This window comes from Danio rerio, chromosome 7 (assembly GCF_052040795.2).
Source record: "Danio rerio strain M-AB ecotype USA chromosome 7, GRCz13ab, whole genome shotgun sequence".
Lineage (NCBI taxonomy): Eukaryota > Metazoa > Chordata > Actinopteri > Cypriniformes > Danionidae > Danio > Danio rerio.
In genome coordinates this window covers 30,408,313-30,435,520 of record NC_141027.1, presented here as the reverse complement: position 1 = coordinate 30,435,520, position 27,208 = coordinate 30,408,313, and the positions used below count along the sequence as shown (strand labels likewise).

Sequence of the window (27,208 nt, the reverse complement as noted above, 5' to 3'; positions counted from 1 at the left end):
CATAACTGTGTTGTAGGAGACTGTTCAAAGGTGATAGTTTCTGTGGCAGAATTACATCGTTTACAAATGCCCTAAAGTCATAATACACATTTGAATATTAAATACAGTTCTTTACAGTATCATACTGAAGCGTTTACAAAGAGTTCTGTTCACTAGATGAGAAGCTCTGCATGTTCTTTGTCCTAAAACCCAAACATTGAAATTTTGTAAAATAACAGCCATTGTTTTTTATTATTTTCCTGATTTATATCTCCATAGTTTGGCGTTTCTCTGAACAATAAACATAGTTAAGAGATTATAGTTTTTTTTTTTTTTTTTTTTTATTAATTGCTTATTTTATTTCTTTTTTGACAAAAAAAACTTCACCTGTAAGACTTGTAGGAGTAATAAGGTAATGTAACTTTGTCCTCATTCTGTGTCCCTTTTGCTAACTTACATTTTTTACTCTCATTTGTATCCAGAATCTGGACAGCCCATCTGTGGTAATGGTTTGGTTGAGACTAATGAAGAGTGTGACTGTGGCTATAACGATCAGTGCAAAGACCAATGCTGCTATAGTGCAGATGAACCAGAGGGAAAGAAATGTAAATTGAAGCCAGAGACAGAGTCAAAGTCAAAGGTTTTTTGCAGGTAAGAAAATCTTAACAGTCTGTTTTTGCTCATTGATGTAAATCTTAATTTAAATAAAATAAAATTAAATTAAATTAAATTAAATTAAATTAAATTAAATTAAATTTTAAATCTAAATTAGAATTGGCATTTGTTGAGGACCAAAACTGCTAAAATGGAAAGAAAATTAATAGGAGTAAACATTTTTAAAACCTATATTAATAATACTGTATTACTAAATAATTAAACCCCTGTTCTGTAGAATCCTATATCCTTGTGACAGTTTGCTTAACACTCATTTGTGACTGACAGACTCTGCAGTAATTTATTATTAAAGAGTTAGTTTGCCCCCAAGAAAAAAATTTATCGTTTACCTACCCTCATGTCATTTTAAACCCATAAGACATTTGTTCATCTTTAGAACACAGCTTAAGACATTTTAAATGAAATCCAAGAGATCAGAAACTAAATTATGAATTAAGCAGTTTATTTAAAACTTTCTGAAGAGGCATAATTGCTTCATATGCTGAATGGCTTTTAGGATTTATATCTTTCTAACTCTTTCTGTCCCGAGTAAATGATAGAATTCAGCGGATAAATGAAATGATCGTAATGTTTTAATGGGGTGAACTAACCCTTTAAGTGAACACATTTTTCATTGAGAGAAATAAAGCCTTCATTTTTCTAATCTTTTCTTTTGCAGTCCCAGTCAGGGTCCATGCTGCACACCACAGTGCACGTATAGGACCGGTAATGAATGTAGGCCGGAATCAGACTGTGCATTTAAGGGCTTGTGCAATGGACTCTCTGCCCAATGCCCTGCCTCAACACCCAAAGAAAACTATACAGCCTGCCATGCAAATACACAAGTCTGCATTAATGGGGTAGGTGATGCATTATGGCCTGTGTCAGAAAATGTATCACATGGTCATAGTCCAGCAAGTCAATGGCAAGATTTATCAAGCTGAAACTGTGAAAGGAGTAGACTATACACAGTGATTTGCCCCTCAGGCTTAAATAATAATCATTATTAGCTTTAATTATGATCTGTATTTTAGGGTTTCTTTTGGTTGTAGAATTTCAAAAAATTAGAAATTTTGGATTTTGAAAGGTGTTATACAGACATTGAAAGTGAAGGACTTTTATATATTATTTGTCTAAGTCATGTTTATCATTAAATAATTTAACTTCTCATTTTTTAAAATCTATTTTTTATACCCTATTTTTAACACATTGTTTTTTGGCGATATTTGCAGCAAAACCCTCAAGAGCCATTGCTCTCTGTAATTTGTAAAAAGGGAACTATGAGGGAAATAAAGAAAGTGTTTATTTCTAAGCCATACAAAGCATACTACATCATATTTGATACATGAATGAATCTAAATGCTCAAAATAAAAAAAACTTTAATTCTCTTTAGTAATAGTATTAGAAAAGTCATGTTAACACTTTAACCTAAATACAACAAGCATAGCCTTATTATTTTATAGATATCACACACTAGATGATCGCTTTATATAAGCAAATATATGTAATAAATAATAAATAGTATAATAATAATAATAATAATAATAAATATATAGCTGTCAAAATCTGCAGCAGTTAAAAGAATCTCAATCATTTACTTGATTTTAAATAAATTTAGCGATCACAAAATTCTGGGTGGACCGCTCAACACAACAACTGCCTGTTTGTACATTTATAAGTCATGGAAAATGCTTTGATGGTCAGGGAATTTGGCAATTGGGTTGAAGTGGGAACCCTGGTATTCTTCATAGCATTGTTGTAAAACTCTTTGCAATGTCATAAGGTTCATTTCCAGCAAAGAGTTGCATTCATTTTTGGCCAAGATCTTGTATTAATGGGTTAATCCCCACTATCTGACCCCGAGTCTTTTCCAGCAGGCTTTCATTGCAGTTCTTGTCAGTTGGTGGTCAATTTATGTGTGAAAATGAAGCCTCCTTTCACATTTTAAGCCTGATAGATCTCACAATTGACTTTCTGGAGTATGATCTCAAGATATATCTTCTGATGTGGCTATTCAATAAAAAGCCACACACTGTATCAGTCAGGATCAAGAGTTGTTGCCAATTACTATACCATTATCACTGCAATAAAAAAATAATGTTGTCTATGAATGTAATTTGTTTTCTTTTTAGGGTTGCTCTGGCTCCATATGTGAAAAGCATAAACTTGATGTATGCACTTGTGCCACTGAGGACGGAAAAGACGACATGGAGCTCTGTCATGTGTGTTGCATGGAAAAGGGTGAGTGAACTCACTATTATTCACAGCTTTCTCAAATACACAGCCTAGATCCTAATAGCCTCCAGTACTGAACATGTAGCTTTTAGTGCATAGTTTTGACACTTTTTAAAAACATTACCCCTAAATTAATTCCTCAGATATGCATATTTCAGGACTTTTAGGACGTTTTACTCACTACAACAGATTTCCTGAAAAAAGCTAAAAAAAACAATAAATAAATAAATAAAGATGTAGGTATGTATGGTATTATTCAGACCATAATATATTGGTTTTGAAAATTAAATTTTGAAAAATGTTCTAAAATCATATTGCTGAATGGATGAATGTTTCTGACTTGCAGCAGCTATGAGATGCGAGCAAGAAGTTTAGTCTTTACTCTTCCGCGTTGCCAGATCTTGTTGTTCTAAGCATCGTATTGTTGGACAGATATTTGATACTTAATGTGACAATCTTAATAGTTTAATTAGGATGTTTATAAAGTGGAAAGAACCAAGTTGGGTCTATCGCTTCTGGATTCTATATGCAAAATACTAAGGATTTTGATCTTAGTTTTTTCATGTTTGTTTTTTCATAGCAATGTCTGGCAAAAATTGCATTATTCAGCATAATTCATTACAGCAAAATGTATTAACAAAACCCCGGACATCACTCATTTCAAAACCTGATTAAAAAAAAAGCTCAAAAGAGTGTGAACAGTTATTGGCTCATGTATGGTGTTTGTTCGAGGAAAAGTTTTCAGTCAAAAGATTTTTTGTGCTTTAACCCAGATTGTCAAAATATACTTATGACCAATATTTTTTCACTATAAATTCTTGCTAATCCCACTCTCTCCTTTTGTGTTTGTGCATGTTTGTAGGTAAACCAAGCACCTGCAGCAGCACTAGCTCAGAGAGATGGGCTTCATTTTTTGATAACAAGGTTATCACGTTACAGCCTGGATCTCCTTGCAATGACTTCAAAGGCTACTGTGATGTCTTTATGAAGTGTAGGCTAGTGGATGCTGATGGCCCTCTGGCAAGGCTGAAGAAGGCCATCTTTAACCCTGAGCTGTATACAAGCATTGCAGAGTGGATAGTGGCAAGTGTCTCGTTTATGCTACCTTTTATTCAATGCATCTGTTACTTGATTTAATAATGATGATATTTGATAGACCAGTTGCTTTCAGTGATGATCTCATTTTAAAAATGTTTGTTTCAGAAACACTGGTGGGCTGTTCTCCTAATGGGCATTGCTCTCATCATGCTGATGGCTGGGTTCATCAAAATCTGCAGTGTGCACACACCTAGCAGCAACCCTAAATTACCCCCACCCAAACCACTGCCAGGTACTGTATCCTAAAACAGGGGTTCCCAAACTTTTCAGCCTGCGACCCCCTAGATAACAATGCCATTGACTCTCAACCCCCAATATCCTCTGAAGTGGTTATAAATATACAAATATTGCATGCAACACACACAAACCAATAGTACCAAGTCTTTTCTTAGTTTCCATATTCAGTCGTGGCCTTTATTTTGTAATGTATGTGAGTGCCATGAAGGCATAAGAAAGTTTAACCTAGTGCCAAAAAAAATCAATCTGCTGCTTTTGATGCTATTGCCGTGTCTTCAATATAACACAATCACCCCAGGGGTCGCAATCAAAAAATAATAATAATAATAAGTTGCATGTTGTTTTTTTATGTTACTATTAATTACTACTAAAAACAACTTTTTTTCTTCAGTAGATTATGGATAAAATATGGTAATTCTGACCCCCACTTTGGACACCACTGTCCTAAACAATCCCTCACTTTCAGCCCAAATCTACGTGGCAATAAGTTGTCAAAATCAATCTGTAAATGTTATTATCGCTTCATTAACAAGACACTGGTGTTGTTGAGTACGTTTAAACTTTTTGGATATTGGATTACAAAGTGGAAAATCTCAAAATAATACCTTTACAGTAGCTCTGTAAAATGGAGAATTGCCACTTTTTGAAAACGATGCTGTTCCAGTACCATAGGGTCGATGAAGAACTTTGCAAGAAACAACTGGTAACAACAACTATTGCAGATTACAGAGCTGTGCTTGTGCTGCAAGTGCTGCTTATTAGCACTGTTACAACAAAATCTGATAATGCTTTATCAACTAAATGACCAGGAGAGACGCTTTAACAGTTAAATGCATCATATTTTTAAATGTAGTTTGTTCGGTTCCAAATATAGGTGTGACATACATATTACATTGTTTTAACCCACTTTTCCAATTTCCATCTGGACAAAGATCTTGCTTAAAACAATGCATGTAGGGGTGCAAAGTTAAGGAATATGCCAAAGGAAAAAAACAAACCCAGCCCGAATACTTTTTTTTTCCCCTTTAAAATAAAGCAATAGACCATTTTAATGTGGTAATGTCATTGGCCCATAAATATTTCCTATTGCCAAACTATTTCATAACTGTAAAAAATTTGTTTCTTTCCAATGACTTTCTTTCTAGAAGTTATGAACAACAACAACAAACTTTTTGTGCACTCCATCCCTGTCAGAAGTCATAGTTTAATATTTATTATAGTGGTGAACTCTGGTAGAGGTGACATTCAGCAGGGCTTCTTTCCCCCAATACCTCGGTTAACCCCTGCACAGAGAGTGATTAATCTTACCTGTTATTCTCCAGGCACGCTAAAGAGAAGAAGAGCCCAGAATCCTTCTGCACAGACGCAACCACAGCGCCCGCGCCAACAGAGAGAGAACTATCAGATGGGACAAATGCGACGCTGAGGCAGCTTCCTCATTGCCTTGGTTCTTCCTAGTGCCTACAGTGGGAAACACTTCACTCCAAAGAGTTACCTGAATCAGTCAACGAGTCCCATCTAGAAACTAAGAAACTGGCAAAATCATATGGACTTCAGAAAAGCCTACACTTCAGAACACAACCGTTTTAAAGAGTAAGAAACCACTGCTCTGGGAGCCAGCAAAGCGTAGCTCAGAGAATAATTCAGAAGCTAGATATGAGGAAGAGGATTTTCAGTCAATGATTTTTTTTTTGTTCTATTTTCCCCTCCTGCTTTTCATTTTCTTTCTCAAGTGATTAAATCATTATTACTCTTCACTAAAGTTTTCCCCCTTTTATTTTGCTAGTTTTGTTTGTTTTTAAAACATTTTTAATGATTAGTATTTGGAATTACCACCCTCCTGTGGAGCTGAGCATGATGGGAAGTCAATAGTTTTTTCTGCCAATCACTGACGGCCGAGAGAACTCATTTTCCAATGTGTAATTAAGATGTTTTTTAAAATGCAAGCAAAAAGGATTAAAAAGCTTTTTATTTCTGAAGCTTCCTCATGGTTTCTGCGTGCTGTTGTACAGAGATCAAATCAAATGACTCTACTTTTTTAGTCATGTCATCTTGTTTCTGTTGGATAATGATTAAGGATGTTTCATTGACACTCAGGATATAATAGAAAACAACAGCACAGAGAATTTCTAATGGTGGAAGGCCTTTTACCAGTTTCACTTTGCTGAAAGCAACATATGCATTTGTTCAGAGCATATTTACCTGCTTGATTTGCTTTCCTGTCTATTTTATTTTCATTTGATAACCACTAAAGAACTGCAGTTCTTCATTCCTTGTGAACGAGGGAGTTTAATGAAAGGATTAAACAATTTTGTTACCTTTCAAGGTGTCTTGATCTACTCCAAGTCACTCTTGCTTTCATTTGAAAAGACAAGCACAGCATCAAGAGAGATTTGCTTCATGCAGTACATGCAAGGTTCTTGTTTTGCAATGATTCGCAGGAAACTGGAAAGTGTGGACAGTTACACAAATGAGTGGTGTGCGTAAATGAAGGGATGGGATAGAAAGCAGGATGACAGAAGCAATCTGTAGAACCTATATAGTGTTTTTACAGACCAATCGATATTTATACAAAGGATCTTTTCTTACTGTTTTTTTTTCATTAATTACATATAATATGTCTGAAAAAGGAAAAGATCCAGACTAGCAGCCTATATAATCAATGCATATGCCTTGCGTTGCCTGTGTAATGTATCTGAATTATTTCCTGCGCGTTCTCCAAATCCTTCCATTCTCATTAAATGTGAACTTTTAATTGTCTTTCGTGCGCGACTCTCTTGGAGAGGAAGTATTACGAATAATTTGTGCATCACACATGTCCTTTTCCAAGTTGCTTTTAACAGAACAGGAATGTTTTGTCTTGTCGTTGAATGAGAGTGTAGCAGAGTCCAATGTTTCTAAAGTCTGTCTTCTTAAACCTCCCTGCATCCTTTTAGGATGTGTGTTTATAATGTGGATGATTTGCTGTCTTGAAGATGAGCCATCAGATTCTCCATTAGTATAAGTCATCACTTCATTTCTGTGTGTCTTTTTTTAAATGGTATTGGTTTCGGTGAGCTTGGCTTGACTGCTCTGAATGCAAAGGGTGATCAGTCGTTTATGTGTTATTCTGTGATAAATGGGATTGAATGAGTTTGTAAGGGGATTTGGCTTAGAATTATTATTTCCTTTTTTTGTCATATACATTTTTGCTTGTCTTGCTTTGTTTATAAGTAATGTGCACTGATCACTAAGCATGGTGTGTGGATAGAAAATGAAAAACAAGATGGAGAAAATGTTTAATACTACTGTTTGATTTAAATGTCCGCTGTGTTTTATACAGTATCTTTCTTTCTCCTTTCTTTTGCTTTTTCATTTCTTTTTTGTTTATTTGTAGCTTATATCTCTTCTATTTGCGCTCACTTTTGAAAGTTTTTACTAAATACTTTGCAGAAAGTATTGTGCGACAACATGTAATTTTTTTGAAGAACTTGAAATGCATTAATAAAATAGCCTTGATCAAAAGCCCCTTTCACTATCTGGTAATATACATCTATATCTGCAAATATTAAATCTCTCTGTGCTCTACAAAACGTGTTTTTAGATTTTGGTGGCATATTGTACAGTGCTCAGCATATACAAGTACACCCCTCACAAATCTCTCATTTAAGTTCATATTTTTAATAGGCAGCTATACAATTTTATATTTGTGCATATACATTAGATTAGTCAGTACTGGAAATCTGGAGCTCATCTAAAAAAAATAACATACGATAACAGTCCAAAAACTATTACAGCCAAATTTATAAGTTATAGAAGAATATTAATTACAAATTTTAAAAAGAGGAAAAATCAAGAGAAACTTGAGAAATTTTGTAGGTTTCTTTTTTTTTTCTTCAATATTTTGTTTAAATTTAATGGTATTATCTTTAAATTTCTAAATAAGTTTGGTGACTAAAATAGTATTTTAATTAATATATGTTTAATAAATCTGTTTTGTTTAAATGCATCAAAATACATTGCCTATATTCACTGAGAAATGTATACAAATATTCATTTTCAGAATGGGGTCTACTCTATTCTGCTGAGCAGTGTAACTGAATATTTTAAGAGAAGAATAAATGAGGTTGTACATCAACAATAGAAGTTTCACATTTATTTAATATATTTTATTACTATTCTATAATGAAATTGTATGTGCAATGCTTGTATTTTGAGGATTTAAGACACATGAAATACAATATTTACCCTGAAGACATGCAGCATACAAATGCAGAGATGTTTGTTTGAATATATATATATTTTTTTTAAATTATGTGCACTACCAAATGTAACTGTTTTACATTTTGTCAGTTCAGTGGTGAATTTGTACTGTTCAGTTGTACGAAAATTACGATTTTAAAAAGGAGACGTGGCACCCAACACCACCCCTAAACCCAATTGTTATTGGAGGATAAGTTAATCATATGAATTGTACAAATGAACCACCAAGTCAAAAAGTTACAAATTGCTATGAGATCATGTTTGCACTACTGGTTATGAGACACGGATAGGCAGGTAGTCTATTAAAATTACTTAATGAAACCAAAAGGAGCTACCTGTTTTGAATGATCATTTATCTTTATCTTTTTATAACATTTTATATTATTTATCTTTAACCAGACTTTAGAGTCTTTAGAGTTTATTTCTCGTAGCTAACACATATAAAATATGTAAAGAATGTGGATACCAGAACCCATTGACTTGCATTGTATATATATAAAAAAAAAAAAAGCTGTTAGCAAATTGTCTTTTGCAGGATTTGGTGAGTTTGACAGCAAAATAATTAAAATACAGCAATTTGAAGCGTTCTATCGATAGTGGATGCATTGGAGGTTGCATTATTCTACATAGCATGTGAAAAAAGTATCTCCAAATTAACTACTCATATAAGAGAAGGAAATAAATACTAGGATGACTTCTTTGAACTTCTGAATCTCACTTAAAGAAAAGAGAGGATTTGTAACTGGCAGTGAAGCAAAATAACTGAGATTACATGTTGACAATGATGGCATGCATTCATTCATGTACTAAACACATTAAGAGAAGAACTTAATAACAGAACGTGCACAAAAAGAATGCAATTTTGACCTAAAAGTGAAATCATGTCTGAATTGGCAATACTCACAGAAAATTGACTGTCCCATGAGGCCAAAGAGATGTAGGGTAAGGTAAGTAACTGCAGATATGGCGAATGTATATTTTAACTTCGAAATAAACAATCAACAGAATGGGGTAGAATGGTAATGGTTGCTAAAAAAATTTAGTACTGTCTAAACTTTTTTCATATACTTTAAATTTTTAGCTTCAAATAGGTATAGCTAGCATAGCACATTTGATTATAGCCGACAATCATAACCCCTATAACATTATAAAAAATTTGATAATAAATTTTAAAGAAGTTGGTTTGTAAAGGTCCAGTCTAGATTTTCAATAAACATTTTTTGAAAATGTTTTGTAGTCCCCTAAACGTGGATGTTACTTCTTTCACTGGTCTTTTTACAGCCAATTTAACATTTTAACCAACTTACATGTCGTCTTTTTAGAAATAAAAACAAAATAAATTCCAGCCTTCTGTTTTAGACCCTTTTTTCTATTATTGGTGCAACTGTTCCCCGGTTAGCGGTCAATATTTGACTTTGTTCAAGTTCAAATTCTACATATATCATCTTATGGGTGGGTATCCGATGTGGGTTTAATGTATTTTTACAGTCTATAATTAAAATTGTTTCCAAAAAATAAACTAAAAAAACTCTGAAATTACTGATGCAAATCAAAAATACCCATAAGATACCCATCCTTTTTAGCCAATCAAAAAGTGTATTTACGTTCGAGGCGGTAATTTGAGTCGAAGTGGCGTGGTGTAGAAGTCATTATCGTCTTATTTTGCATGTTTAACAATCCTTATAAATTTGACCATTCTTTAATTTTTTAAACAATACAAAAGTAAAAACACGAAGCATATAGGCTATATTACAGGAAATTCAGCTGTCCCCCATCCAAAAAGACAAGTCCGACTGGATGTGAAAGTGTCTGAGGTGAGTGTGTTTTATGCCCCCCGGTTTCTGCTTTTCACAGCGCACGAACACTTTCTCCTGCAACATCTCGATGCTCATGCCTTCGTCTATCTGAGGACAAAACGTGGTTCTGCAGAGAAAAGACAATGTTAGGAGCTTCAGCCAAGGTACATTTGTTTCCTTCATTTCAGTAAGGCCCCTTTAAACAACTGATTGTATAGCAATGGCCACTAGAGGTCGCTAAAATGACTAAATATCACTCAATACTGCAAATGTTTAGAAAAATAACGTTGTGTTTTCTATATCATTGCACTTTAAACCGTCAGACATCAAATTATCATGCATGCTAATGGAGTATTGCTTAATTTAAAGTGATAGATCACCCAAAAAGAACAATTTTGTCATCATTTACTGTTTCAAACAAGTTTCTTTCTTGTTGAACACAAAAGATGTATATATATATATATATATATATATATATATATATATATATATATATATATATATATTGTAGAAAATAATCATTTTTGTAATATTTTAATCCTTTACTTTTTTTTCATATGTAAAGATGTTTGTGTACTGCTGTACGTCCTGTTTATATTAAGCAATGTGTAAGTGTTTGGACCCACAAAAGCGCCCTGTGCTTCATTTTAAAATTCAATATTTAATGCACAAAATAGACACGTCAGTTTATTTTTTTATTAAATAATAATTTAATATTAATCTGACCAGTTAAGGGTTAATATTCGGCAAAATTAACCGATATGACATTTGTCCCTAATTCCATTTGTATTAAATCTTGTATATTAGAGTGATAGTGTATTAAAATGTACTCTTAAGTGATTCCAAACTTTTATGCTATTCTTTATTCTGTTGAACACATAAGGAGATGTTTTGTAGAATGTTGTTAACCAATAGCTACTGACATCCATGGGCCAAAATTCTTCAAAACACTTTTGTGTTCAGTAGAAAAAAACACTGTGTAACAAGAGAAAAAGATGATATTTCTCATTTTTGGCTGAACTATCCCTTTGAGGCATTAAGAATAGATCATTAGACGATGAATCCAAGCTTTTCATCTTTAGTCAGCATCTATTTAAGCTCAGAATATCTAAGCATGCAATTGATCTCCTCTGAATCTGCAATGTTTCAACCTCCAACTGTTATTTTTCTCCTCTCTCACTTACTTCCTCTGGCTCTCTCCAGATTTCACGGTAATCTTCCCAAAAGTAAGCTGCGGTCCTTTGCTCTTTTTGCCCCAGGGTATGATGGTCTTAACTGTGTTCCACATGTTTGCCCACACTGGGTTTCCTTCCCACGTGAAGCGCATTATCATCAGGTCACCGATGTCTGTATCCAGAGTGATGAGGAACGTGAAGGTCTTGTTACCTGAAATCTCCTCGACACTGAAAAAGATGGGTGAGAAATTAAAAGCTATTTTAAATCATTTAATCTTTGGACATTCTATGGTAAATAAGCACAGGCATTAGCCTGTGTGAGCGTGATTGTGTACATGCTCTTATTCAAGATGCTATTTTAGGCCATCGCATGAGTCCCTGCCGTTTTCAGCTCTCTGTTTCATGTTCACAGCACACATGTACTGTATTTCATCCATTCGTGCGAGATGAGTTATTCCGATGAGTGCTCTCTGTGTGCTATGATGACTCTAAATTGAGCGCTTCCCCGTGAAGCGGAGCACGCTACTTTGAGCTTTTACAGCCCAGAACATGAAATATTAATGATCTTTTTCATCCCAGATGTTGTCATGCAGCCTTTCATTAAGGAATATTTGGCATTCTGTTAAATCAAGAGCTTCAGCTTCTGTCAAACTGGTTTAAGCTCTTATTCAAGTGACAACATTATCTATAAACTGTACTTGTAAAATTATTTATATAAAGATATATTCATGTATTTATCATACAATACCAAGAGACTCTTGTTCATATCCACTATCTGAAAGAAGTCTTATCGCCTATCCTGTTCCTAAGTTTTAGGAACAACAAATAATAAGTTGACTTCTAGTTGATCATTTGGTATCAGAAGTGGCTTATATGAAAGGCAAAGGCCTCTAGATTACGCTTGTTTTACCAAAATAAAGTATGATCATGCCTTGATTTTTAATTATTTAATTAGGACAGGAAGGTCAGACTTTGCTTAGAAAAAGATTTAATATTGTGTTTGACTCCCATTAGCTTGGAGGACTGCATCCATACATCTCTGCAATGACTCAAATAAAACGCAAAGAAAGCGTTCTTGCAGGACTCCCAGAGTTCATCAAGATTCATCATCAATGCCTCCTCCGTCATCTTACACCAGACATGCTCAATAATGTTCATGTCTGGTGACTGGGCTGGCCAATCCAAGAGAACCTTGACCTTCTTCGCTTTAGGCAACTTTGATGTGGAGGCTGAAGTATGAGGGAAGAATAGGTCCTCTGCAGTTTTTGTGATATTTAGGATGCAGTTCAACAGATGATTCATTTACATACTGCCACTTTTCCAAATGATCAACTTAAAATCAAGTTGCTCTTACAACTAGGACTGACGACAAGACTTTTGTCAGGTAGTGTACTATATACACAGAAGAACTGAAATATTATGACCACATGCCTAATATGCGATTATAAGCCATTTACTCTACAAGACCCCTTATTGGGAAATGCACTAGTTGGTCTCAAGAATGTTCTAGGGGAAATGTATTGCTTTTGCTCTTTAAGTACCCCTCCAAATTAATAAACAGAAAGATTCAGAAAGCATAATTTCTGTTGTAATTATTGAACAGACTGGACATTTGGAAGATTTTTTTTATTGTCACCCATTGCTGCTCCATCTAATGGACGTGAATGATTTAATGGAATATTATGAAATGTAAATGAATGTAAACTAAATAAATGTGTTTTTTTCTCTCTGATAAAAACGTTTAAATGTCTTTAAACAAAAACCTTTGGCACCAAAATGTCAACATTTTTGATAATAGTGTTATAATGTTTTTTGACAGATTTATTTGATTTATTTTTAAATTAACAAACAAAACAAAAAGACGTTCATCATGAGACAATCAACAAAGCCTTTGCTTTAACTTATGGTGACTTGTCAGGAGAAGTTTTTGGTTGGAGGTTAAAGGGACAGTTCACCCTTAAATAACAATTACTCACTCTCATGTGGTTTTAAACTTTATTGAAATCTTTATTTCTTTCTTCTGTACAAAAAAAACAAAAAACAAAAGCAGCACTAAACCGGGATATTGTGAAGAATGTAGGGAAAGAAATCAGCCATTGGCATATGTTAGGAAACCACTATAAAAGTCAATGGCTGTTTTTCCCTTCAACATTCTTCAGTATATCTTCATTTGTGTTCAACAGAAGAAAGAAACTCAAACAGGTCTGGAACCAATGGAGGATGAGTAAATGATGACAGAGTTTTTAACTATCCCTTTAAGATGTTAACAGCCTCTAAACCCAACAGAGAATATTTTCAAAACAAAACTGCTCTATGTTATACAAAAGATTGGAGAACCTTATCTAATCTACTCAGCACTTCATGTGTAGTCTTGTTAGGAGATGACTGTCATTCCCTTTACTTTTGATTTGTTTTAATGTTTTGGCTCGTCAGTGTATATAGTATTTTGGTTTGAGCAGATGGTACTCAATAGCAAACAGTACAGAAATGGCAGAAACACCTAGTGCATCCATATGGTGAGAAAGTCATTAAATAGCTCAATAAGGTGATGCTCACAACCAATTTACTAAGATGATTTTAAGATTCAGCTGCGTTTATATGGATGTTAATGGCACACTCACAGTGTTATGGGGAGATTTTCACTTTCTCCAAGTGTCCCGGTTAGAGAGACTGTGAGAGTAGGATCGATCTTATCAATCTGGTTGATGAACTGGATCCTGAACTGATAGTGGAACACTGGTGGGGAAGAAAAGTGATGGTAGATTAGCGCTAGTTTTATGTTCAAAGATAACTCCAAAACACAATTAATCAGACTTTAATCGCACAAAATTCAATTCTTAATTAATAAAATGTAAGTTAAATGACTAAACATCCATAAAACAAGAACAAATGTCTAAAAATGGCACAAGGTATTAACAGTAAGTGACTGCTTTACACACTTTGCTTGGGTGTCACAGCCGACTCTTACATTTGTATGGCATGTGTGAACGGGTTTTGAGAAACAGCCTCTTGCTTTTGCCAGTGCGCACTTTCTTGATGTCATAACCCAAAGTGTTGCAGCGATTCTTTCGGCAGTCCAGACAGTTGCCTTTATCGAAAGCGGTGTTGTCGCTGCACTTGTAGGCCATTATCTGCTTGTCTTTGTTCAACAGGGAGTCAATGAAGAGATGCACGGCGCGCTCATGGGCACACTTGACCGTCTGCTCGAATCCTAAAGTTAGAAGGACATTACCATTACTGAACAGAAACAGCAAACAATGACAGATTCTCTCTGACATTTAGCTTATGCTCACTTGTTTGTGTGTTCTGCTATGTCTAGATTTGTGTTCAGTTAGCAGAGGTGCTAAAACGTGTGACGTTACAGTTTTGAGTTAGTAATAGCTCTGCACAGAGTGTCATTTCAGTTCACACTTTGCAATATTAGTTTATGGAAGAGTCATATTGAAAGATCTGCAATGTCAAATTGCAATGTCAAAAAACTTAAGATTTTGAAGATTAATTTTAAAGTTTTATCTAAGAGAGTTAAAGTGTACATTTTCACTAGTATTTAACATTTCAAGCACACTTAATGTATAAAGATTCAACAAACTATATATATTTGCAGCTTTAACAATGATTAACTGGTATTTGATTTGTACAGTGAAGTCTGATTTAATTATTCATTCTTTTTTTTTTTCGGCTTAGTCCCTTTATTAATCTGGGGTCGCCACAGCGGAATGAACTCTAACTTATCTAGCATGTCTTACACAGCGGATGCCCTTCTAGCTGCAACCCATCACTGGGAAACATCTATACAAAACCATTCACACACATACTATGGACAATTTAGCTTGCCCAATTCAACTATACCGCATGTCTTTGCACTTGTGGGGGAAACCGGAGCACCCGGAGGAAACCAACGCGAACACAGGGAGAACATGCAAACTCTGCACAGAAATGCTAACTGACCCAGCCAAGGCTCGAACTAGTCACCTTCTTGCTGTGAAGCGATCGTGCTACCCACTGCGCCACCGCTATGCAACAGTAAAGTCTGCACAACGTTATTTTAAATTTAAATATTACATTTCTGTCCTTGAAAACTATTACGACTCCCTAGAAAAAGGGAAAAAACTAAGATAGTTGTTCTTGTATTTTAATTATGATATTTTATTAAATATTCTCCCCTATAAAATCCCAGCCAATAGCCTAGTGGTTAAGTGTGCCGACATATACAGTAGCACCAAGTTTATTATTATTATATTTTTTTTTATTAGGATCCCCATTAGCCACTTACAAGTTATTCTTCCTGGGGTCCATTAAACACAAAACAACATTACATATCCATAATAACAAAGGAGATTACAGAAACATAAAAGGCCAAAATTCAATCCAAAAAACAATCCACTTAATATTGTGCCTTTAAATATTTCTTTAACTAAATTTTAAACCTCATTTTACTTGTTACAAAGCATGTAATGTCTTCTGGTAATTCATTCCATGTTTTCATTCCTCTTTACATTACAGTTCGTTGCTTTGCATTAATTTTTAAAACAGGAAACAAAAAAATTTCTTTTGATTCATGCCTGGTGTTAAAATTATGACTAGCATTCAAGCATTTAAATTCACAGTGCAATACACTTGACACAGACATATATCTTATGAAACGCGACAAAGAAACAATTACCCTATCTTGCAATGACCAACCTAAAGTTTTATACATTTATCATAATATTACCCTGCTATTGCAGTGTAAAATTGCACTTTGACCTGAGTTTAATTCCTGGCTCAAGGTCTTTTGCCGATCCTTCACATCTCTCTGCTCCCTATGATTTCCTGTCAATTCTCTATACTGTTCTATCCACAAAAGGTTAAAAACCTCTCAAAATAATTATTTTTAAAAAATCACCTAATTATTTAAAAATAATAATCTGGTGAATTGTTTAAATTTAGAAAAATTAAATATTGTAATGTCCATTCCTTAATCAGGAAGATTTTTGTCTTTTAAAAATTAATTAAAACTTTATTATGCAAAGACAGAAATAAAACTATTAATAAAAATGCAATAAAGCTATTTCAAGTTGTTTTACATAAATTTTACTTTCCATTCAATAAGAAAATTATATATATATATATATATATATATATATATATATATGAGCAATATCACATGAGTAGCAGTGCCAAGTGCCTTAGTGCCCCCACCAGTGCCGATATACAGCCATATCACACTGCTGCGAGTGTGATATTGTGTTTATATAACAGTTTGACGGCATAATTTTGTATATAAAAACAAAATCAAACATGGAGAGTCTTAAAAACCCTTTTGTATGAGGAACTACTTTCTTCCGGATTCAAATCATAAGCTGACAGTTAAACAGTTGAGCGTGCATCTTTTAAACTTTAGATCTGTAGTGTCTGCTTTTTGCTGGCTGTATGTGGGTGGAGTAATACACAAAGGGTAAAGAGGCTATAGGAGTTCTGATATTGCAGAATATCGCACGGCTATCAGCCAATCAGATTTGAGAACCAGACAGAACTGTTGTATAAAAAATATATATATATATTTTATATATATTACGTTTACTGGGTTAGCATTTTTCTTTTAAATTTATTTCGAAAACCTAAAATCTGATTCTTGAGTCTTTTAAAGGAAGTGCATATAATTAACTGTGTCCAATTAGTTTTTTTGGTAGTTACAGTTGCCTCACCCCTGTCCATTATAGCACAGTGTGCCTGTCAGAGTCTTGCACTCATCAGCGTGGAGCTGTTAAAAATAAGAATTTTAAGGCCTGTCTTTCTGCTTCAGCTTTTCCCATAGGGGTGTTTAATTGCCTGTAGGCATATCTCAGTAGGAGAGCAGAACAGAAGAGGGATTTGGAATAATTAAGTTGTTAGGATGACAGCTGCTTTTATGTGTCTCTGCCTTTCATCTGGAAAGCTGTCTTCAGTGGTTAGCCATTCTCGCAGTGTCATTAATAGGATGTTTTGGATGTGTCTCATCCTAATCTGACATTTTAGGTATTCATCTGGGGATGAACCTGTGTTTTTCTCTCATTCATTCATCTGTCTGTTCAGCGGAGATACTCACCCATAATCCCGTGCTGAGCTAAATGTGCATAAATGTTCTGCATGTGCAGCTGGCATCCGGGTTGAAATGATCCTCCATTGGGGTAGAAATCAAAGTGGGCCACAGGCTGTTTGATGCCCACACTGAGTCCCATGCGCTGCAGGGTAAATGTATGGATGGCATCCACAAACTTAGCATCTTCCGGTGAGAGTCTGTCAGTATGAGACATTCCCTCAAACATCGGACCGGCAGGATCCAAACCTACAACAATAAGACAAACGTTACTTTTTTTCACCTCTGAGCAGGAATTATATAGTGTGTATTTGTCATGTTTAAGATGATTTACTGAAGATAACCATCTTAGAGTTGAAAGTATTTTTAACTTGTTATGTGAATGAAAGGGAATTAAGCATAAAAACTATTTAAAGTGTAATGCAGCTTTATATTAGACTTATAAATTAAATATGTTGATTATTTATTTGTATTCATGTTTTTTTTTTCTTAAATTAGAATACTAAAAATACTATACCAAAACTCTTGTTAGGAAACACAAGAATCATTTTATTAAAGAGTGACAGTGCCGCTCCAAAATACTAGTTAATTAAACTTTTTATCCTCATACCTGACGACTATCCTTTAATCTAGGGTTCACTAGTACTGAGTTTTATTCTTTTGTCATCTGTCCATTTTTTTCATCTTTCAAATATACTAAATATTATATCACTTTTCCTTTTACACATTTCAACGACAGCTTGGATTTTTTAATAAAATGTGTAACATTGAATTGCAATAATTTATTTGTAACATTAAAGCTGACTTTGTTTTTATATACACAAAATATAATAAATCCCTTATGTAAATTTTATTCGATGTAGACATCAAAATAAGACGTGTTATCTTTGCCCTAGGATTTACCGTTTTTATTGGTTGTTTAGAAAGATATTCACAAGACTGGCTTACCAGTAATTCTTCCCAGGGTTCTCCCAGACATAGCTAGGTTACTCCCAGCAAATCCAGATATATGAGCTCCAAGACTGTAGCCAATCAAATGAACTTTTCCCAGAGGAAATTGTTTGAAATCCTGTTTGGGATTCACACATACCATGGAAACACATTTTCAAGTACATTTCCCATTAGTACAGTGAGTCAGTAAAACTTAACCTAAACCTAATATTTGTCAAAAAGGATTTTTGCAAAAAGGCCCAAAATATTACCTTTAAAAAAAGTAATTAAATGTATAATGTGGCTGACCACTCTTAAAAAAATTAAGATTCTTTACACAGAAAGCACATGATGGTTCCACTAATAAACTATAAGATCCATTGGACCACAGTATTTTTGTTGTAGTTGAATTGGTTCCTTTGGCACCCTATAAAATTCTTTGTATATTTTAACCTCCTAGGGCTTAGTGGTTACATGCGAGGACACCACAATTTAGCTCTTAAGTGGTTATTTAAAATACTTTGAATGTTTTATATTTTGTTACAGACATACAGTGTCATCCTGCAACTGTTTTGCAGCATATGAATTGTCCCAAACCCTATTTTTAACTGTCCAAAATGGGGGGAAATTATTATTTTCACTCTCTAAAAGTCAAAACATGTAAAAAAAAAAAAAAAGTCTGTTATATTTGCATTAAAAAACATTCAGGAAAATGTGTTTTATCTTAATTCGGACCCCAAATCCAGATATATGGACATCATTTTTCTCTAAAAGTACATCATATCAAAAGATGATACTTAGGTTTTATTCTAATTAGGTTCCAATAAGCCCAAATAGCAAAGAGAAATAAAAAATGCGTGTAAAAAACACCTTGGGCCTTAAGAGGTTAAAGGGTTCTCTGGGGAATCATTATTTACAAAGTGACCTCTATGAAAATGATCAAAATATCAGACCTGGATCTCCCTAACTGTGCACACCTATGTTCATCAGCTAACCAGAAAACAACCATTCAACAGCCCTGTTGTGTATATTGTAATATTTGTCAGTAATACTGTTTGTTTGTAATCAATGAAAATTTGGTTAGATCAGATGCTTCTTACAAAAACATTGAACAAAAGCTTATTGACCTCAAACCACTGGACAGCGGTACAGTACATACACTCTACTACACAAAGATCCTACTCAAAGTCCTTCAGTGTCATATATAATATGTAGAGCAGGCACAATTGATTAAATTTGAAAATTAAGTGTCATATTGTGTAGAGATTTGAATTCTCACCTCTAGCCAGCTCAGCAGGTGGGCAATGTCCTGTCCCACTATTCGTGTGTTCTGCGCTGCTATAGGATAGTGCTGGTGTGCCAGAGTCAGCCAATCTGCAATCAGCACATTGATGCTTCCCTCTGAGCTCTTCAGTGCTGATGCCAGCCGAGAAATCCATTTCTCCATCATTCCGTCTACCTGCGGGACAGGGGTGGAGGATTTGTCGTTTCGTTTTTTGTTTTAGTGAGCCTTCTGCTGAATCACAGCCAAGGCACTTTTGTCAAATCAATTTTGCCTTTATCAGATGTGAAATAACTTTGCTTAGCTGTTTGCAGTCCGTGCCAAGGTCTCTGTGACCTTTTGTTCGTTTGAACCATTGATCTGTTTTTCTATTAGATCAATGAACTCAACATACCGACCAGCCATGAATGATGATAGCCAGAGGAAGGCTGCTGTTGAAGCCACAGGCATCCAGTGTGTGAGGCTGGAAGAGCTCCAGTGCGCATGTATCCTCTGTGTATTCTCCATCAGTGTAAACCCTGAAGACTGATTTAGGTTCATATCGCATCTTCATCCTGGCTTCAGGCTCAGTGTCTGTTTGAATGGTCATAATCAAATTGAAATTCTCTGACCTTCTCTGTCCAAATAAGACATTATGCTTGACCAAAAATAGCACTTAACTGTTGTTAACTGTTAATTTGTAATACATGTTTTTTCATTTATTTATGATTTCAGATTGCATTATGGGGCATAGATCTCTGTTCCAACAACCTTTGATTTTGAAAAAGCTTATCAGAGTCTCTTTTATTGGTATTGTAAGTTACCTGAAACAATGTTGTAAAAGAAATAGTATTCAGTTGAAGAAAAAATTATCTCTTCAGTAAATTTTTAATTATTTTTCAAATATTTCTTTAAATATTTTACCCAAGTGCCGTTTAACGGAGAAAATGTTTTTTTCCACCATAATTGTTAAATATAGTTGTAATAATTAGTTTTAAATAACACATTTATTTTGTATTTGCATGACTAGGAAAGTTAGGTTAATTAGATAAGTCATTAGACAACAGTGCTTTGATCTGTAGCCATTTTTTTTCTTAACAAGGCTGTTATTATTGACCTTGGCAGATTTAAATTATGTTTTTCTTTTTAAAATTCCAAACAAACTAAAAGAAATTAGAAATTCACCACAAGAAAAAAGTAATGGAAAATACTGTTGAAAAAAAAATCCCTGCTCAGTTAAATATCACATTTGTATGGTACTTTACATGAACAACCCAAACAATAAAACAATATTTAATTTCAGACTTAAAATGTCAATAAACGTCACTTTCAGTTTCAACAGTTTTTGTATTGAATTGAGATTTTATTTGACAGATTTTAGACAAACTGTACAAAAACCCGAGTATCCCACACATTTTGTAATAAAACCATAGAGGATTAAAAACACAATAAAGCCCTGGGCTTGTTTTCATTGTGGTTCTCACTGATAAAAAACAAAGTATGGCTGCGAAATACAGTTAATGCATAAAACAAACAGGAACAAAATTATTCACAATACAATAACATACAAAAAAAAAAAAACATTATCATCCACCATGGAAACTACCATCATCAAACAACCATCTTTTGATTGCTTTTCTAACCCTCCTTAAGTCTTTTATTTCCTTGATTGATTTTGGTAATTTGTTCCACATGATTGCACTTGTATATAAAAACATATTTTCCCCCAGTACACTTCTAAATTTAAATAAACAATAAAAAAAAATCCCAACCCATAGTACTGTAGAATGCTGTTTCCTCACAATTTGAAAATAGTTCACCAAATAACTTGGAACCTTATTAAACATTTTATTACAATTACTCCCAGAATAAAAAAAATTTTGAAAACAGTTAGCAAACCTAATCCTTAAAAAACAAAAAAAAAAAAAACCCTCTTTATGCAAATGTTTAGGATGAATTTTTTAAAGTTTTTGTACTAATTTATGTTGTGCCTTTTGCAATTTTTCCTTCATACTATGTGAGCAGCTTCTATGCCAAAATGAGGTAGCATAATCATAATGGGGTTGAATCAAAGCTCCTGCCAATAACTTTAAAGAATGAACATCCAACAGATCAGCTTGCCTTGCTAAGAGCCTATTTTTTTCCCACATACCTTCGAAACATACAGTTGAAGTCAGAGTTATTAGCCCCCCTGAAATACTGTATTAGCTCCCTTGTTTATACTGTGAAAATTTCCTTGCTCTGTTAAACATTATTTAGGAAATATATATATAAAAAAAAAGAAAAAACAAATTCAAAGGCAGGCTAATAATTCTGACTTCAACTGTAGATTGAAGACCCATAATGTATTCAGTATGAATCATGAACTATGGGCAAATACTAATCAACATATTTATTTAGAGTGTGTTTATTTCCCGTAGTAGAAGAACTTTGAGCTTGATTTTTTTTTTTAGCTTGAGTCAAGGCAAATAAATGTGTTTACATATGACTCCGTCTCTTGCTGATTAAATTAATGTGGAGAGTTGGATTGGACACATACAGAATTTCTCATATCTTTACAACATTTATATTGAATACACACACACACACACACATATTCATATACACTCACATTAATAGCTATCATACAGTTTATCTTACATCTGATGCATGCTCTCACACCACATGCACCACAGCCTGTTTAGATAACAGTTTGACACGTTATTTTGATCTTTTATGTAAAGTAAACATGTATTTCAAAGGGACATGTAGTTCTCTAACCAACTCTGCATTCATTGACTGAGAAATTGATCTCTGTCAGGTTATTAATTAGTAATAATATATAAATTATTAATAAACAGGAAAATGGCTAACATTAATATTTAGCATTTTATGTGAGATTGGGACACTTTTTTTTACTGAATCAATTTAGCATGTAATAACTGAAGCAGTTTATGCATGTGAAAAATGTACATCTTTATCAATGCTACAGTGCAAATGTCAAGGTTTTGTTTATTCCGCTTTAATTTGCAAACATGGCCTATAATTATTTTCTTGGGGTTTTATAGATATTACTACAAGCGTTAACCTTTTACATCAGAAGAAATTAAATCAGACATAATATAATCAATGCTTACTTTTGCAAATATTTCTTCATATTTCAGCGTCAATTTCACCTTGCATATCTACAAATACAGGACTGTGTTTAAACGATGGCTAGAAATCCTGGTGTTTTTGTTATTTTCATTTATGGTTTGTTTTCTGCTAGCATAAGCTTCAATTCAAGCTTCATGTCACAGCATTACAGATTGCATGTTGAATTATGTCAGTGATGCATGTGATTCACTTGTAAAAAGATCCTCTGAAAAGCATTTTAAAACTATAGTTCATCCAAATATTTACACTACACTGTTGTTAATTCATCCACATGTTCATCCTACCCTGTTTGACTTTATCGCTTTAAATCCATGCAGTGAAAATCAGTATTGTGCAATTTAAAAATAATAATAAAAACAAACAAATAAATAAATAAATAAAAATAAATAAATGCATTTATTTTGGCCAGAATAAAATAAGTTTTAATCTTTTTAAAAATTATTTTAAGGTCAATATTATTAGCCCCCTTAAGCAATATTTCTTTTTGATTGCCTACAGAATAAACCACTGTTATACAATAACTTATAATTACACTAACCTGCCTAGTTAAACTAATTAACCTAGTTAAGCTTTTAAATTGCACTTTGAGCTGAATACTAGTGTGTTGAAAAAAAATCTAGTAAAATATAACTGTCATCATGGCAAAGGTAAAAGAAATCATTTTTTAAAAATAAGTTATTTTAACTATTATGTTGAGAAATGTGTTGAAAAATTCTTTCTGTTTAACAGAAATCGGGGGAAATATAAAAGAACTAAAATAGGACAGGAGGACTAATAATTGTAACTTCAACTGATTGTGCGTGTTATATTTTACAAAGGAAGAAAGCTATACTGGTCTGAAACAACTTTATGATTAATACATTATTGTATTATTTCAATTTTGGGGTTACTAGCCCTTTAAGACAAGTGTAATTGACCCTCACCTGCTCGATTTCCCTGAAACGTTGCTCCATCAGTGAGCTGTGAGATCATCAGAAAGCACAAGACTATTTTAATAAGAGTCTTCATGTTACAGTCACATCTGAAGCCCCAAAAGATAAGCCCAATATTTCCTCTCACTCTTTTTCTTGGGTAAGAAAAGAGCACATAGAGCCAGGTGGTGGACAAGTTATTGAACTTGTCTGAGAGGAGGGGTCAGTAAATATTCAGATGGTCCAAATGAACACTTACACTGTTTGCCAGCAGTTCACTCCTGGGTCAGCTTTGGCACACTAGTGAAGGCCTGATTGGCTCCACGTTGTTACATAAGAGCCAGTGACACAATTGGTGAAAAAAAAAGGTTGTCAGATTTGGTATTAATGGAAATACTCGGACCATGGCACAAGTCATTTAAATAACCTTTTTCTCCACTCTTATGCTGTAGTCATCATCACATGGTCTTGAAAATGTTTGCAAAGCTTGTGGCCAAGTGATTGGCTTCAGTACTTGCATTAATTAGCAGTTGAACAGGTGCAGACAATAAAGTGTCCTGTCAGTATATATATAAAAGTATGTAGTAATATTGTGTCATGGTTTATTTTGGACACACACACACACACACAAACATCATTATTGAGTTGTGTATCCTCTTAAACCAAATAAACACGTAGACACACATACAGTGTTCAGCATAATTGAGTACACCCCATTTAGAAAATACAATTTTTTTAATTCATTTCTCAGTGAATATAGGCAATGTATTTTGGTGCATTAAAGCAAAACTGATTTCCTATTAAAATAATAATTTAGTCACTAAACAACAAAAGAAAGGTGATACAATTAAATTCGAGCAAAATGTTGCAAAAACAAATTACGACCTACAAAATGTAAATCTTTTAAATTTTTTTGCTTCTCTTGATTCTTTCTCTTTATTCAATTTGTGTGTAATATTTTTCTATAACATAAATTTAGCTGTACTATTTTTTGCACTGTTTTCGTAAGTTATTTTGGTAGATAAATTTCAGATTTGGCTTCAGTACTGACTAATCTAATGTATATGCACAAATATAATATTGTATAGCTTCCTATTAAAATATGAATTTAAAAGAGAGATTTGTGAGGGGTGTACTTATTTATGCTAAGCACTGTATATACATAATAGTTTTAATAACTAATTTCTTTAGTTTTTGCCATGTTGACAAAACATTATATTTTAGTAGTTCATTGGCAGGATCTTTGCAATTTAAAGCTTTGATTAATTAGGTTATTAGGTTAGTTAACTATAAGCAAGTAACGTTAATTAGGAAAGTCATTAGACAGTGCGGCTCTAGTAATAATGACCTTTTTTTTAGTTATTAAAAAAAACAAATTCCAATCAAACTAAACTAAGAAAAAAGCTGAGAAATAAGACTTTTATTTATAATGATCTAATACCATATAGAATATCAGAACATTTAAGTAAACATGACAGAGCTCATTGTTTATCCAGTAATTTTGTTACAATTTTGTTACATTTGTGCACGAAAAAGAGGGTTTATGTATGCATAAACTCAGTGGACTCAGTGAGCTGACGTTGATGATCAGATAGTGATATGCTTAAACTGGGTCAGATACGTTTGTGAGATTAGAGCGGTTTATTTTAGCTCTCTTTTTTACCTTTATTTTAAATATTTAACATCAAACTATTAGTTTAGCCACATGTTTTATGCTAAGACTAAACATACTAAGGTGAGTTAATGTTTTTTCTATGCAAAGTAATTAACAATTTTAACATTTGTGCAGTATTGCAAAGATACATTTATTTAGATGATTTATTTAGATGTGTATGTCTTAATGCGGAAACTGACTGACTGTAAACTGACTGTGATGTAACATGATCTATCCATCAGTTGTATAACTAGTCAATTATAGAAAAGAACAGACATTTTTATTAATGTATAACACTATGTTTATTTAATTTCAGGTCTACATTAGCAAAATGACAATACAGCTTATGAATATAGCAAATAATCCCCAAATGTATCATTTATAAGACAGTAAGAAATCTGAAACAGAAATAACAGGATAAAAATACAATATATGTATATATAATTCAATATATAATATGATGTCTTTAAATTGTACAAACAACTCTATAAATTCATTTAAGTGTCAAGCAATAAATTATTAAAATACCTTTTTTTTAAAAGAGAAATAAAAACAAAACATATCACAAAACTATTTTCCCACAAACAATAATTATGAAATACTTACTAAATCTTCAACTGATGCATTGAAAAGATGACATTTAATGAAAATTTGCTCATTCTCAGGCCATAATAATGTCATAAACAATTGCACAGAACAATCATTTTGCTTCAAAATGCCTCAATGTATCATTGGGAGCCACAGGTATTCATTTAGTTTTCCTTTACATGCTTCTAATCTTAAGGTAAAGAAATAAGTCAGATGTCAGATGACCTGAGGATGAGTAAATTGACAGCAAATACATTTCTAATTAAGTAAAGCTTTAGGCTTTGCTGAGCCTGAAAAGTTAACACTTTTGAACAGTGGCATTACACGCAATACTGCAGCAATACTCTTTCTGCAACATTTGGATACACTGTAGCATAAATACTTGCAGATATTCTTCTTAAGCTTATATTTAATATCACAGATTATTTTTTGCATGCATTTTGACATTCATCCAGTTACCTCATGCAAGTTACTTTATCAGCCGTTATGCATGCATGCTTCCATTCTTGTTGAATGGTGCTTGCTACACCATTTACAGACAGCAAAGCATGCTCTATCAAGCAAAGTGGACCGTAAAGTACCTATTTCCTTTATTTCAGTGAGAGAAAAACAACTGCTTGTAGCAAGTTAAAGGGTTGTCAGATGAAAGTTAATTAAAGCACGCAATAGTTACAGTAGCAATAGAATTAGAAAAAGGATTGAAAGTCTTCGTAGGGTTTTATCCTAGTAGTAAATCCTGCAATGAATATGTCTTAAGAAATCCTGAGAAACCACTGGAAAGTATGTGAAAATAATATATAGATATTATTGTAAATCATACATATTTTATAAAAGAATATGGAGGATCTGTTAGCACCTGTTTATCTATTACTGGCAGTGGTGTTGACAATTACTAAAGAATGCTTTCCATAGAATAAAGTAGTCAACATTTGAAGTGGATCATCATCTTCTCTCCATCAAAGTTGTCCTAAAACTATTGAACAACACCCGATCTAGTCCTAGGACTGTTCTGAAAAACATTTTTGATTCACTTCGAGTGTTGACTACTGTAGGATTGATTCTCATGTTGATGGATTAATCGGTGCTCTTTGAAACATTTCTACAGCTCTACTTCTGGTACAAATGTTAGAAAACTAGAACTATGGATGATTACCAATTACTGTCTTTCATAGCTGCTTGGTTTGTTGAATGTACTTGGCAAAAGTGATGAAGGTAAAGACAGAGGAGGAAAGAGAGTGCAGAAATAACAGTGCT

The 27,208-nt window shown here is 33.5% G+C and overlaps 2 protein-coding genes across 8 annotated transcripts in view; one reads left to right on the top strand and one right to left on the bottom strand.

The window, feature by feature from the left end:
* Positions 1 to 7,708, top strand: part of adam10a (ADAM metallopeptidase domain 10a) — a 78,713-nt gene extending 71,005 nt beyond the window's left edge. For 6 of the 7 annotated variants that reach the window (XM_087259697.1, XM_087259701.1, XM_087259700.1 and 3 more), the window contains exons 11-16: positions 462 to 630; positions 1,313 to 1,493; positions 2,767 to 2,875; positions 3,732 to 3,952; positions 4,073 to 4,199; positions 5,527 to 7,708. In XM_087259697.1, coding sequence (XP_087115823.1) covers positions 462 to 630; positions 1,313 to 1,493; positions 2,767 to 2,875; positions 3,732 to 3,952; positions 4,073 to 4,199; positions 5,527 to 5,630 — 911 coding nt within the window. In that variant the 3' untranslated portion in view covers positions 5,631 to 7,708. The remainder of the gene's footprint in view (positions 1 to 461; positions 631 to 1,312; positions 1,494 to 2,766; positions 2,876 to 3,731; positions 3,953 to 4,072; positions 4,200 to 5,526) is intronic. The other variant, NM_001159314.3, reaches the window with a different exon arrangement.
* A 2,421-nt stretch (positions 7,709 to 10,129) lies between these two features.
* Positions 10,130 to 23,868, bottom strand: lipca (lipase, hepatic a). Its single transcript, NM_201022.1, is given in 9 exon segments — positions 10,130 to 10,369; positions 11,427 to 11,645; positions 14,039 to 14,153; positions 14,386 to 14,628; positions 17,485 to 17,724; positions 18,424 to 18,544; positions 19,685 to 19,864; positions 20,082 to 20,260; positions 23,725 to 23,868. Coding segments are annotated over 9 exon segments (1,545 nt in total). The 5' UTR covers positions 23,810 to 23,868; the 3' UTR covers positions 10,130 to 10,206.
* Positions 23,869 to 27,208: the final 3,340 nt, after the last annotated feature.